The 12,899-nt window shown below is 36.4% G+C and overlaps 1 protein-coding gene and 1 long non-coding RNA gene across 3 annotated transcripts; one reads left to right on the forward strand and one right to left on the reverse strand.

Moving 5' to 3' along the window:
• Positions 1-8,449: 8,449 nt before the first annotated feature.
• Positions 8,450-12,019, reverse strand: LOC122519949 (protein bowel). Of its 2 annotated transcripts, none has more exons than XM_043639781.1 (3): positions 11,320-12,019; positions 10,124-10,910; positions 8,450-10,023 (listed from the first exon to the last, which is right to left on the reverse strand). In XM_043639781.1, the coding sequence occupies exons 2-3, from the start codon at positions 10,897-10,899 to the stop codon at positions 9,021-9,023; spliced, it is 1,779 nt and encodes a 592-aa protein (XP_043495716.1). In that variant the 5' UTR covers positions 10,900-10,910; positions 11,320-12,019; the 3' UTR covers positions 8,450-9,020. The 2 variants fall into 2 exon arrangements, with proteins under 2 accessions (XP_043495716.1, XP_043495717.1); XM_043639782.1 differs by having other exon boundaries at positions 10,124-11,245.
• LOC122519950 lies at positions 11,634-12,212 on the forward strand. Its single transcript, XR_006304408.1, has 2 exons — positions 11,634-11,749; positions 11,897-12,212. It is a non-coding gene; the product is annotated as an uncharacterized LOC122519950 (long non-coding RNA).
• The last annotated feature ends 687 nt before the right edge of the window (positions 12,213-12,899 follow it).

A 12,899-nucleotide genomic window follows, 5' to 3' on the forward strand; every position in this document is an offset into this window, starting at 1 on the left:
TGTTTATGCGATTCTATTCATGTTTCACTCCTCCTTTATCATTTTGATATCTGCTATTCCAATTTTCTCTTACTCCTCGATAATAATTGCAAGGATTTTCCGAATAAAACTCTTAGGGTGGGGCCTAAGAGTGGGGCTTATTAAAAAACCTTCTCGGGACTTTTTTCTTCTATGGTTTCAATTTAATTCGGATGGGGACATCTTCAGGATGCACATCCCGGGTCTTCAGAAGCGGTTACCTCCTCGTGGTTAGACCTGGGCAATGGTATTTTACTTTCAGTATAATGTTTAACATATTTTATATGTTAAACATTCCATTGCAAGTAAAATCCAGCTAAAGACCGCTTACCATAAACATTATAATCATAATTAGTTTCTTTCATTTTCCTAATTAATATCATATTACAATTCATTTCATTATTTTCCCTTTAATACTCCTTTTATATTATATTCCACATTAAAATACTCGATTTATTTTATAGGAACACTAATCTTGTGCATTCTTTCAGACGTTTTTGACGTGCAGTGGGGTCGGTAAAGCACGTTTCGGTCGAGTTCGCGTTCGTGATCGCGATAAAAAACTTTTTTATAGTTTTTTATTTTCGTTACCGTCTACCCATCGTCATCCTAAGGGTAGGAGACCCATCGGGCATTCATCATTGAAGATTAAAAGTAAGTATAATTTTTCTATCACACATTTTCTATGATAATTTCGATGGTGTTTTATTACGACGATGATATTAATTGTTCTTTTTCATTTTCCGTTTTAGAACATCATTGCAATCGAGCGCGTAGGCAATGAGGTACTCGAGTGTTTGCATCGTTAAACAAAAATTGGAAATTTTTCGGGTGAAGAAACTCCGAAAGTTTCTTTTATTCGGTTTATACGTGTGCCATCGTCATCCTAAGGGTAGGAGACCCATCGGGCATTCATCACTGAAGATAAAAAGTAAATTAATTTTTATATTAAAAATTTCTTTAATAATTACTTATAATTTTTAAACGATAACAATGATTCTAATCGTTTTGTTTTTTCTTTTTCTTTTTCCAGAAGGCTAAGTGTTTGAACTGCGTGCAATGCAGTTGTAAAAATTAGAATCAGTGTCGTGGTCGCGATAAGAAACACGTAAGTTTCTGATTTTCGTTGGAACCGTCTACAGCATCGTCATCTTAAGGGTAGGAGACCCATCGGGCATTCATCAATCAAGATAGAAGGTAAATTCATTTTTCTATTAAACATTTCTTTAATAATTACTTGTAATTTTTAAATGGTAACAATGATACAAATAGTTTCTTTATTTTCTTTCTTTTCAGAAAGGTAAGCAAGTGTTGGTGTTTGACTTTTGAACTGCGCGCAATGCAGTTGCAAAAAATTAGAGTCAGTGTTTGTGCGAATAATTAAAAAATACAATTTTTATCGCGAAGTAGAGTCATGTTTATTCGAATAATTAAAATAAAATTTTTATCGCGAAGTAGTGTTACATTGTTTATACGAATAATTAAAATCAAATTTTTATCGCGGTGTAAAGTCATTGTTTGTTCGAATAATTAAAGTAAAATTTTGATCGCGAAGTAGAGTCAGTGCATTCGGTCATCGTCATCCTAAGGGTAGGAGACCCATCGTGCATTCATCAATGAAGATTAGAAGTAAGTATATTTTTCTATGAAACATTTTCTATGATAAATTTTCAATAGTTTTTGATTACGAAGACGATATTAATCGTTCTTTTTCATTTTCTGTTTCAGAACGTCATTGCAATTCGTGCACGAAGCAATGTAACGGGAGTGTTTGATCGTTTTAATATAATTAAAATCACGGATTAGAAGCACGTTCGCTTGTTAATAATAAACTCGGTCGCGTTTCGCGTTCGTGTTCGCGTTCGCGTTATTTTTTAGATTTATATATTCAATTAACTGTGAGCAATGCAGTTAATTGCATTAGAGTTTGTTCGTATAAAGTTGTAGTTTTTTACTTTTAAAACAGTCGTACAGACTGTTCGCGAAGTAGAGTCAGTGAAGTGCATCAGTGAAGTGACCGCGTATCGGGAGTGAAATTTTTGTGTTTGCATTGACTGCGTGCAATGCAGTCTTTGAATTAGATTGTAGAATCAGTGTTTGTACAAATAATTAAAGTAACATTTTAATCGCGAAGTAGAGTCAGTGACCGGGCGTAAATTAAATTCAATTCGTATCGCGTATGTAGATTCAGTGTTGTTCGCCGTTTAAGAAAAATTTCGGTTTCGCGATAAGAAACTCTTTTGTAGTTCGTATATTCGTTTACCGCGATATTAGAGTCACGGGAGTGCGAGGAAAAGTGCATCGAGGAATTCTCCCATTGGTCTGGTGGACGAGGGATGCAGCTGGACCATTTGCTACGAAGTAGGAGTGTTTTGGAGCCACCGCAGAACTTCTAATGCTATCTGTTCATATTGCATACATGTGTCATTTTATTTTAAAATGCCACATATATGTAATATAACAGTTAGCAGGTCGTGAGTTAAAATTTAAAGTCCCTCCGGTGCTCAATCATGCCGAGGATGAAAGGTCCCAATCGGCACGAGTTACTGGTTGTAATTATTCCAAAAAATTATTGACGAGCACATGAGTTATTCCAAAAAAAGATTATTCCTTTTTTGAAATTGCTCATGAAAACTGTATATTTGATTGTATGTTATATTATTAGTTCAGGATAGGTCTTCTTGTCTCATCGGTTAAATTCATTTAATTAACAGTGCAATTAATTAATGCACTTTTCTTTTTTATTACGTGTTTTGTTCGCGTTTAGTAGTGGTGAAATCGAGTATTAATTTACTCGATTTCGTCCAATAAAGCATGTAATAAATGTCTTACATGCATTGCTTCGTACTTAGTTTATTTAATCGCGATTTTATTTTTCGATATAATCAAAAAATGAGCAAGAAGACAAACCCATTCGCGACGGATAGACTCTGGCTGTTAACTGGTGGCTCAAAGCCAAGTTCTTTCATTGGAACAGCCATTTAACGAAAGAGTCGTCCGAGATTTTTATTATTTTTTTTAAATTCTTAAAATCTTTTTAAAAGTCATTATAAATGACTTGTAGAGTCATAGCCCGCTTAGATTAATGAGAGAACATTTTTATATAATAATTAAATCTTAGATTAGGATTTTCAGCAATTAATATACTAATCCCCGTTTCTCCCCCCTATACTTTCTGCGTTCTCATTTATGCGTGTGCCCAGGTGTTACACGAATGGGTGAGAAACGGTTAGTATGGGTTTAGTTTTAAGTTTTTCTCCCCCCATTTGGCGTCTGTCATTGTGCTAGTGATCGCACGGTGTACATTGCACATATGTGTGCGATTAGGAATGTGCATTGTACATCGTTTCGTGATACGTAATACCGCGCTTATTATTTTTTAAAGTTTTTGAATAAAAATAACTTGTAGAGTCACGCGTACGATACGAAATTTTTTTTTTTTAACAATCGTTTTGCATAGTACAGTTTACCGCATTTATTTACGGAAACTATGATATACTCGTATAAAACTAGTATGCATATATACTAGTTTATACTTGTATTTTTGCTTTAGTCATTTATGCAATAATCATTAGCCTTGACAGACGATTACAGCAATTGGTACGTACTCCCATAAATTTAGAAAACGCGTTTGAACTAGGGTGTCGGAGGTGCCCCGGGGCATGCTCTCTAGTTTAGGCTTTTGCACCCTGGTGGTATGTGTGAGAACCGTGGAGTGAGTGGGTGGGTATGCATGTATATTTTTTTGAGTGAATGTGAAGCTTTAATTATAAGTAGGTAGGACCCCGGAATGACACGTGGTATACTTGCACTTTTCAGTGCGAGTCCCCACCTCCGGGTTTTATACGGAATTGTCACAAAATTATATCTTTTTATTCTATCTTGCTTGACTTGTAAATCTTTTTTGTGACAATTCTGTAATATGTATTATGTATCATGATTCAAAGGGATTTGCAACCATTTAAGAAATTCATTTCTATTTCGATTCTATCTCGAACGAGATAGAGTCGAAATCAAATCCGCAAAACCTTTGATGAATTGATACTTAGTTTTAAGTATATAACTAGCACTTCGCACTATCGCGATTTAGTCTTTAAAATGTTTCATATAATTCAATATAAAGAATAAATTAAATAAAAATATTGCAAAGAAATGCATTGCATTTTTAGTATTATTTTTATTTCAATTCGATTATATCACTCGATAGTAAAAGTGCGAAGTGTTATTAGGTCATCGATTAGCATAATTAACTGCTCGGACATTCGATTAAATGTGCTCGTGTAATATGTGCACAGTCGATGAACTTTTAAGTTCGTTGATTGTCCACGAGCTAGGATAGCTAACGGGAAACGCGAATGCATTTTGTAATAATTAATAAATAGAGTCACCCCCTAACGAACATCGGAATAATTTGCATAAGATGTATGATGAAAGAAAATAAATGGAATTATTTCATATATATTGTAATGTGAAATGTATTTCATTTATATTAGTGTTATAAGCAGTTGAGAGTAATTGGGTGAAAATGTCTTTAAGTCTTTTCTAAATTGTACGACCATAATTTGGCATATTATAACGGTTTGGTATTAGAATAGAATCGATACTTTACATAGTTAATAATATTCCTTTCGGCGATGAGATATCTCTCGACCAAAAGGTAATAATTATTTTCCATGTAAAAAGCTCAGGATGTTTTACTAATCACATTTTTCTTTTTCAGGGTTGTGTTAGGGTCGGGTAGGTTTTTTTTTTATATAGAATCAGGGACGATTCTAATTCTATATCATTAATCGTTGTAATATGCCAAATTATGCGAATACTTTTTGGAACGATTGACGTTTTTGGTCAAAGATTCTTTTCATGCTCGCACGTAGGGAATGTCCGACAGTAGGCTTGAAGAAAGAAGAGGCTAAAAGCCGAAGAGGCCCCCACTTAATTGTGGCTCAAGAGGGCAACTACAGACTTAATGAGTTATTTTCAAATTCAACAGCATGGTTGAATTTTTTGAGAATAGCTCGTTGGTCATTTGATATTTTTATTGTTTTATTTTTTTGTTTTGCTCGTCAATAATTTATAATGGTTATTAAAAATGGTAATAATTAAAATAGTTTTCTTTTTGTTACAGGTGACCATCGTTGGATTTGCCATGCCACCCACCAAAGACCAAACATAATTTTTCCTTAAAATAAATCGAGTATTAAGAAAATTTGATTTTATAAATGATATTTCATTTAAAAGATAGAAAATACTTTAAAATCATGATAGTGTACAATACCATTCTCGAATTCCCGCTCCAATATCATATCATTTTCTGATTTCCTATTACACACAATTTCCCCACTTTTCGTTCTTCATTTCATTCTTCATTTCATTCGTAGAAACTAATTATCTTATAATGTTTTTTAATGTCTCTTTTATTTTTTTAGGTATTAAGATTTAATCAATTATTATATTATATATTTAATTAATTTTCATTTTATTTTGTTTCAGGATATGATTAATTCCAATGCATTTGTAAGTATTGGATTTATGATCTAAAAAAGGAACATGCTTTCGATGCATTTCTTGGATCTTTGCAAATCTAAACTAATCTTTTCTTTTTTTTTTTCAGGTTCGTTTCCAGTTTTTTTTTCTATGGGTAGCGGGTAGATTCTTTCTTTGCGAGGAAAGGTCTACTTCAGGGATGCGACCCTGCCCACGCGAGCCTTGATTCTATCTTACCTCCAAGGATAGAATCATGTCCTTACCTAAAATTCCCACCCCATCAAACGATCCTCTTTTTAACATTTTGTTGGCAGGTTAAATTATGGCAAAATTCTTATCAAGAAGAGGTGAAAGGGGGATCAGAAGTGGACTGAGTTATGGTAAACGGTAGTATTTTAATATGTTAATTACCTTAATATTGCATCGCACTCGTGAGAAAAATCATTGTTAATGCACTTTCATGTTTTTACAGATACCATGGATCAGTACAAATTTTTACAGATACCATAGATCAGTTCAAATTTTTACAGATACCGTGGATTTTTTTACAGGTACCATGGATCAGTTCGAATTATACTATACATAATACTATACTTTAGGAAGATTGAAAATTATTAAATATAAAATATTCATAACTTGTAATTTATGTATGTGCATATTTTGAAATGTCCAAGAGGAGATGGAAATGGGCCAGAAGAGGACTGAGGTATGATATAAATGTTAGTACGAAATAATTATTTTTACAAATAAATGAAGTATTTTAATCCGTTAATTGTTTTTCAGGTAGCATCATATATGTATGATAGTTATTTTTAATACACTTTCTTTTCTTTTTTTTTATAGATATGCACCATAAATTATGTACATTTATTTTTATTATACTATATTGTAGGTACTTATTGAAATTATATTGAAGTATATTAATTTTCTATAAAATCATTGATGTTACTTGAATTTTATTCAGATGCACTCCTCGTTTTTATTTTCTTATTCAGTTTTCAAACTTTTCTCTTCATTCTCGATACTAATTGTAAGGTTTCTTGGATGTAATTCTTAGGATGGGGCCTAAGAGTGGGGCTCATTAAAATTCGTTCTCAGGGCTTTCATTTTCTATGGTTTCAATTTAATTCGGATGGGGACATCTTCAGAATGCACATCCCGGGTCTTCAGAAGCGGTTACCTCCTCGTGGTTAGACCTGGGCAATGGTATTTTACTTTCAGTATAATGTTTAACATATTTTATATGTTATACATTCCATTGCAAGTAAAATCCAGCCAAAGACCGCTTACCATAAACATTATAATTGTAATTAGTTTCTTTTAACTTCCTTATTAATATCATATTCTTTTATTCCTTTCCTTGGTTCCTTCTATCCATTTAATATACAGAAACTAATTACTTTATAATGTTTTTTAATAATTTTTATATTTTTACAGATACCATACCGTACAAACAGGGGAATTGTTTTAATGTAATTTTTAATTTATATTTTTTCACAGAAGGAATTATTTTAATACACGTTAAAGGATCGTTTTTAAATAACTACCATTTTTTTATTTACGATTTTTTTTTAATTCTTGTCAAATTGCAGTTGTGATCTGTAAAAAAGTTTGCACCGGATGCATTCATTGCATCTTATGCAATATCATGCAGGATAATACATTACTTTTCGGCTGTATTAATCAAAATCTAGTGATAACTTTTAAATTTATTCGACAATTAATTATTCAAAAGAGTAAAAGTATCGTAGTTTAAAATGCTTTTAAATGATTAATTATTAATTATAATGTAAATTATAATACATATGGGAGTATAGGTATAGGGTAAAGAGAAATTTGGCAACTTATGCTGTTGCTCTTTTTAATGTTTCTTTAGATCTGCATTTATGTAGTATCATTTTTTTTATTTTTCATCTGTCCTTAATATATAATTTACAAACTTACTTAACGCTCGTATAAATCTAAAAATATAGATATATTTATGTTTAGCATAAACAAAAAATGTATAAAATAACAGGAAATTTAGCTCGTTTTTGTGCTAATTTTGTGTGAATCACTTGGACGGTTGCCATTGTACGTAGTATATTGTACATTGTAAATATATCACTATACATTTTTTTGTCACAAGTTTTTTTGTAAAACAATTTTTGTTGTAAAACAATTTTTCACTTTAATCGCCATTTATCTATGGAATATAAAACAGTTTAAAAATTATATTCCCATTTGTTTAGTTGGACGTAATTAATAATAGTAAAACATTATAATAACTTTCGGTCCATTGTCGATCCGTCATTCGTTTTACTTACTTCGTATAAAATGATTTTAATAAAGTATTGATACTTTTCTTGTATATCTTAAATTTGAAATTTTTGTTCTCACAAATTATCATCCCTAATTTTTCGGAGTTCCGTTAAAAATGCAAACACACTTATCCGAGATAAAGAAGAAAAGAATAAAGAATAAAACAAAAAGGAGGAAAAAAAAAAGAAAAAGGAATAATTCTCTTTGTCATCGTAGAATTTTGACGGGATTTTATCGAGAAGAAAATGTAGTTTTGGTCGGTCGCATAACACAGACACAGAAGGATCGATCCTTTTTGTGGTCGAACACAAAAGGACCCTTAATAGTTCCTCTTTCTTTCTCTCTCTTTCCCTCAAAAGTAAAGGAAAAAAAGAAAGCAACATTCTTCGAGGGTCGGAATATTTTTAGATGGGGGCAGGGAGCAGGTAGTACTAAAAGTGGGATTAAAGTAGTTTCGACACCGTAATGCACCTGCTGCCACCGTGGCAATAGTGGCAGCAGTGGCACTGGCTACACCGTGACCACGAAATTTGCATTAACCCTTCTTCAAAATTTACGACAAAGACCAAAGCACTTTGGCTTATTGTCTTTTCATTGTTATTTTTTTTATTGTATTCCTCTTCTTCTTCTTCTTTTTGTATTTTTCTTTTTCTCTTGTTTAAATCTCATCACTATTTATTATTAGATTCTTGAAGTATCTTCTACAATAACTTTTCATTCCAAATATTTAATCGATTTGTGTTAATTAATTGACATGTGATACACTAATATAACGAAAGGCACATTTTCGTAACATTTCGATAATAATTTCACTACTTATCGTCCAATTTACTTTCTAAAAATTGGCATGTTTTCGAATATCTCGATTGTTATATTTTTTCTTATTCGTAAACGACGTTTGATTTATGTAAGAAGGCACGCTACGTAGACACTTTTTGTTCGTTCTTTTCTTTATACATCTTTTCAAATGATGCTGAAAAAAAATTCAGATTGTAATAGCACCGCGACTAGAGTTATTACTTCGCTGGCACATAATGATTATAATAATGATCGTTAAAGTTGCACGTGTTCCTCAAAGTAACACGTTGGATGTTTGTATGTACAGTTTGAAAATCTAAGTAAAGTACGGAAGACGTAGGAAGTAGAAAATTGTTTGATCTTCGATTACGTTCGAGATTTGTTTTTCTTCGTTGAAAAACGTTTGACAAATTGGATATCTACCGACGCATGATATCGGCGATCGTAAATCCTTGTCTCGTAGGTGCAGGCCTAGGTGGTGGAGGTGGCTGAGGAGTGGGTGCTCTTGGTGGCCTTTCAATCTCCTCTTCGCGTTCTCTTTCACGATCTCTATCTCTGTTTTGTTTGATCTCTCGTTCTCTTTCGCGTTCTCGTTCTTGAAGTTCTAAGAAAACTCTCGATGGACCTGGAGAACCGAGTCTTCTACGATACGACGAGAGTATCAGTGGAGGTGGCGGTGGCAAAGCTGCTGGAGGATTGTGCGTGTTCGAATGAGTCGAACTACCGCTTGTTATCGTTGAAGGTTTTATCGTGGAAGGTAAGAGATCTCTTCTGATCTGTAATTGAGGCCTTTGTCGATGCGGAGGTGCTGGCACCGGAGTTGGTGTTGATGTTGTCGATGGAACTGGTGCTGATGTTGGTGCAGATACAGGTGCTGACGATGCTGGAGGTTGCGGTGGTGGTGGTGGTGGAGGTGGTGGTGGTCCTGCTGCTGCTACTGCTGCTGCAGCTGCAGCTGCTGCCGCTGCTGGACCTGGTATCGATTGGGTTTGACTTGGATAACCAGAAGTATTTCCAGATGTACTTGCTAGCGATGAATTCGTCGTGGAAGAAGACGACGATGGCAAAGACGAGCCTGATTCCGGACCACAATCTTCTTCAGGACTATCGTCGTCCCTAAGTGCCTCTTCCAAGGCTTCAGGAGGAACGTCACCGACTGCATGGGTCAGTGCATGCCTCCTTAGGTCACAATTTCTACGGAAAACTTTTCCGCAGGACGTACACTCGTACGGTTTGTGATCTGTATGCGTCAATAAGTGAGTCTTTAAATTACTGCGTTGATTGAAACTTCTCGCGCATACAGGACATTTGTGTGGCGATTCTTCCATGTGAAGAATTTTGTGCACGGCCAAAGTACGACTTTGACAGAAACCTTTTCCACACTCGCCACATTTGAATGGTTTTTCTTTGCTATGGATATACCTACAATGAACGATATTTCGTAATAATATCAAATTGTTTATATTTATATATAATTGATAATTTTATATATTATATTAAAAAATAATATCTATTAATTTACCTGTGATCTCGAAGATGATCCTGCCGTCTGAAAGCTTTACCGCAAATATCGCACGAATACGGTCTCTCGTCCGTGTGCGTCCTTTCGTGAATGAGAAGATTGTAGGATTTCGTAAACTGACGGTTACAAAATTTACATATGAATTGCTTTTTAGGCCTGGATGCTCTGCCGGGAGCTCTTAATAATCTTCGATCGAGATGCTGATGAGCCAATGGTCCACCAGGAGGATAAAGAGCGGAACTACCAGGGAAAGGGCCTGCAAAAACTGGGTATCCGGGTGGTGGTTCCAAAAGAGGTGGGGGTGGGAGAAGTAGAGCTCTCGCTGCTAATTCTTTCCTTTTATCAGCCATCATAGCCATGATCTCGTAACTAGACGATCCTTTTCTTGCCACGGATTGTTCGGGACCAACTTCGTGGTCCGAATTTCCGGTGTTAGAGGAGGAAGGTGGTAGTCCGGGAAGATGAGGATGCATCTCGCCGGGATAAGGAGCGAGATGCAATCTGGAAGGTACGACGGGTACGAATGCAGATGATTCGCGATGATGAGGATGGCCCAGACCAGTCACCAATCCATGTCGATGTTGATGATAAGCCGCGAGAGCACTAGAAGGATCGAATCCTCTAGAGGAAGACGATTGTCCGGTAGAGGCTGAGGACGATGTCCCTGAAGATGATGATGCGGATCGTGAGGACGGACCAAGTGGCAGGTCACGACCTCTGCTGGATTCTTCGGAAGCCGTGGCCGAAGCCGGCGTCACGACTAGATCCGTCGGCATATCGGAGACTCCTAAAAAAACATCATGAAAAGATCACGGTCGTCGATATTCGGTACGGTCATAACAGATTATCTTAAACGATTAAGATTCGTAATATTCTTAGAAAGAATCATATTAGGAAGGCAACACGAGCACGAATTATCGTAGCCTCGTCTCGACTAGATAGATATATTCTCTTCTAAGCAATCTCGAAACGGCGATCGTTGATATCCACGGGCCAGCACGCGTTTCACGAACGTGAACTGGTTATCTCGAACCGAGCACACCTGCTAACATGGCTTCCGCGGGGGCCCAGCGGTCACGGCTGGTCCCAGCGGCCATGTTGGAATCGTGAATGCCCGTAGGACTTGAAAATGAATAGAGAGACGCCTTCCTAAACATTCTTTCATCGATTAATCGAAAATATTAGAGCATGCTTACCGGAAGGATGATGAAAGGGAAGTTTCCCAAAAATTCCTCAGTCTTCAAAACTCATCTAACATTCGCATCTCAATCGCGATTAAGGAAGAATTTCACGAATATTCCAAAAGAGAAAAGATAATCGATCATTCGTTTCTTCTTCGTGTTTTCAGTCTTGTTTACAATGAACTACTACAACGCATTCTATTTCTCTCTCTATCTCTCTCTTTTTGCCGACACTTTGATCTCGAAAGATTCAAGGCATTCCGTGCACGCGCTCCTCCTCGGTCGATGGCGCGCGCGCGCGCTATCACACACACGTACATGCACAATCAGGCTGAGTAAGTAGCACTAGTAGCGACTAGCTACTTACAAGTGTACTCGCTGACAACGGGGAATACTGCAAAAGGTATTCTGTCGTTTGTGACATCGTTGACCATTTGCGAAGAAGGTTTGCAAGTCCCTTGCGTATCCGGTATTATAGATAACGCGATAATATACATACATACATGCACTATATGTATATATATATATATATATCTATATATATAATAGGTATATATTTATATATCTGTTCTTTCACTTCTGTTTCTTACAGTACACGTATCTCACAGTGGTTACGGTGTAGCGCGCGCGGTTTAACTGCGTGTCGGACGCTCTCGGCTTCGACGACTTACAGAGGGAGAGAGAGAGAAGAACACTTAGCCAAGACGAAACACGAACACGTAAAAGCAACACACAGGTAAAAGGTAAGCACGGCGTCGGAGCGGCGCAACTCGCTTGGAAGTCTGTCTTTCCATTCGGCTGCCGCTGGTAGCGCTGCTGCTGGATGCTGAGCGACCGGACCTCGCCGGCTCCCTTCCTTTTCTCGTGCCGCTCGGAAATATAGAGGGAGAGGGAGAGAGAGAGAAAAAGAGAGAGATTGAGAACTGGGTGGGGAGCTCACGGTTATCGTACCTACCAGCGAGCCTGCGACGCGCAGGTTGAACGTAGGAGACTTGGTTAGGACTGTGGTATGTATGTGTGTGTGTGTGTGTGTGTGAATCTCACAGGTTTGTAGTTAGTATTTGGTGTACCCTCTCCGTTCAAGATCAAAGCTCTGGAACATTTATTTTCAAACGATTTGAAACCTTTTTCTCATTATTATTTGCTTATGTTCAAATAAAAGAATGTTTCCCTTTGATTTCAACCTCTTTTGATTTTTCTCCTTTATGATTAAAGGAAGAAGAAAAGAAATAAAGGAACTGCAAAAGAATAGAACAAATGTGTGTTAATGTAAAGTTCTATGTATAGTAATATACAGCACTGAGGTAGGAGATCATTGGTGGGATGAGGACGCCGAGGGGGTGCGGTCGGTGCACCCCACCGTAAGCCAGAGGCACTCGGAGAGATCGAGTCGCCTTTTCTCCTCCTCCTCCTCCTTCTCTTTCTCTTTCTCGTTCTCTCTCTCTCGTTCTTTTACCTTATCTCCCTCCTTGCTCCCTGAACCCCCGTCGCTACTTCTTTTTTTCCCCTTTTCCGTCTCTTTCTTCTGGCAGCAGCCGCGCCGACGCCCAGCCGGTTTTACACCTGAGAACCGATTCATTCTACCTTCTTGAGGA

The sequence above is a fragment of the Polistes fuscatus genome, unplaced genomic scaffold (genome assembly GCF_010416935.1).
Source record: "Polistes fuscatus isolate 324 unplaced genomic scaffold, CU_Pfus_HIC Scaffold3, whole genome shotgun sequence".
NCBI classification, from domain to species: domain Eukaryota; kingdom Metazoa; phylum Arthropoda; class Insecta; order Hymenoptera; family Vespidae; genus Polistes; species Polistes fuscatus.

What these genes read in the sequence shown, in the direction of transcription:
- LOC122519949 (XM_043639781.1), bottom strand. Translation starts at nt 10,899, where the DNA reads ATGCCGACGGATCTAGTCGTGACGCCGGCTTCGGCCACGGCTTCCGAA. An exon ending in GATCATCTTCGAGATCACAG is followed by an intron (nt 10,024 to 10,123) that starts GTAAATTAATAG and finishes CGTTCATTGTAG; the next exon opens with GTATATCCATAGCAAAGAAA.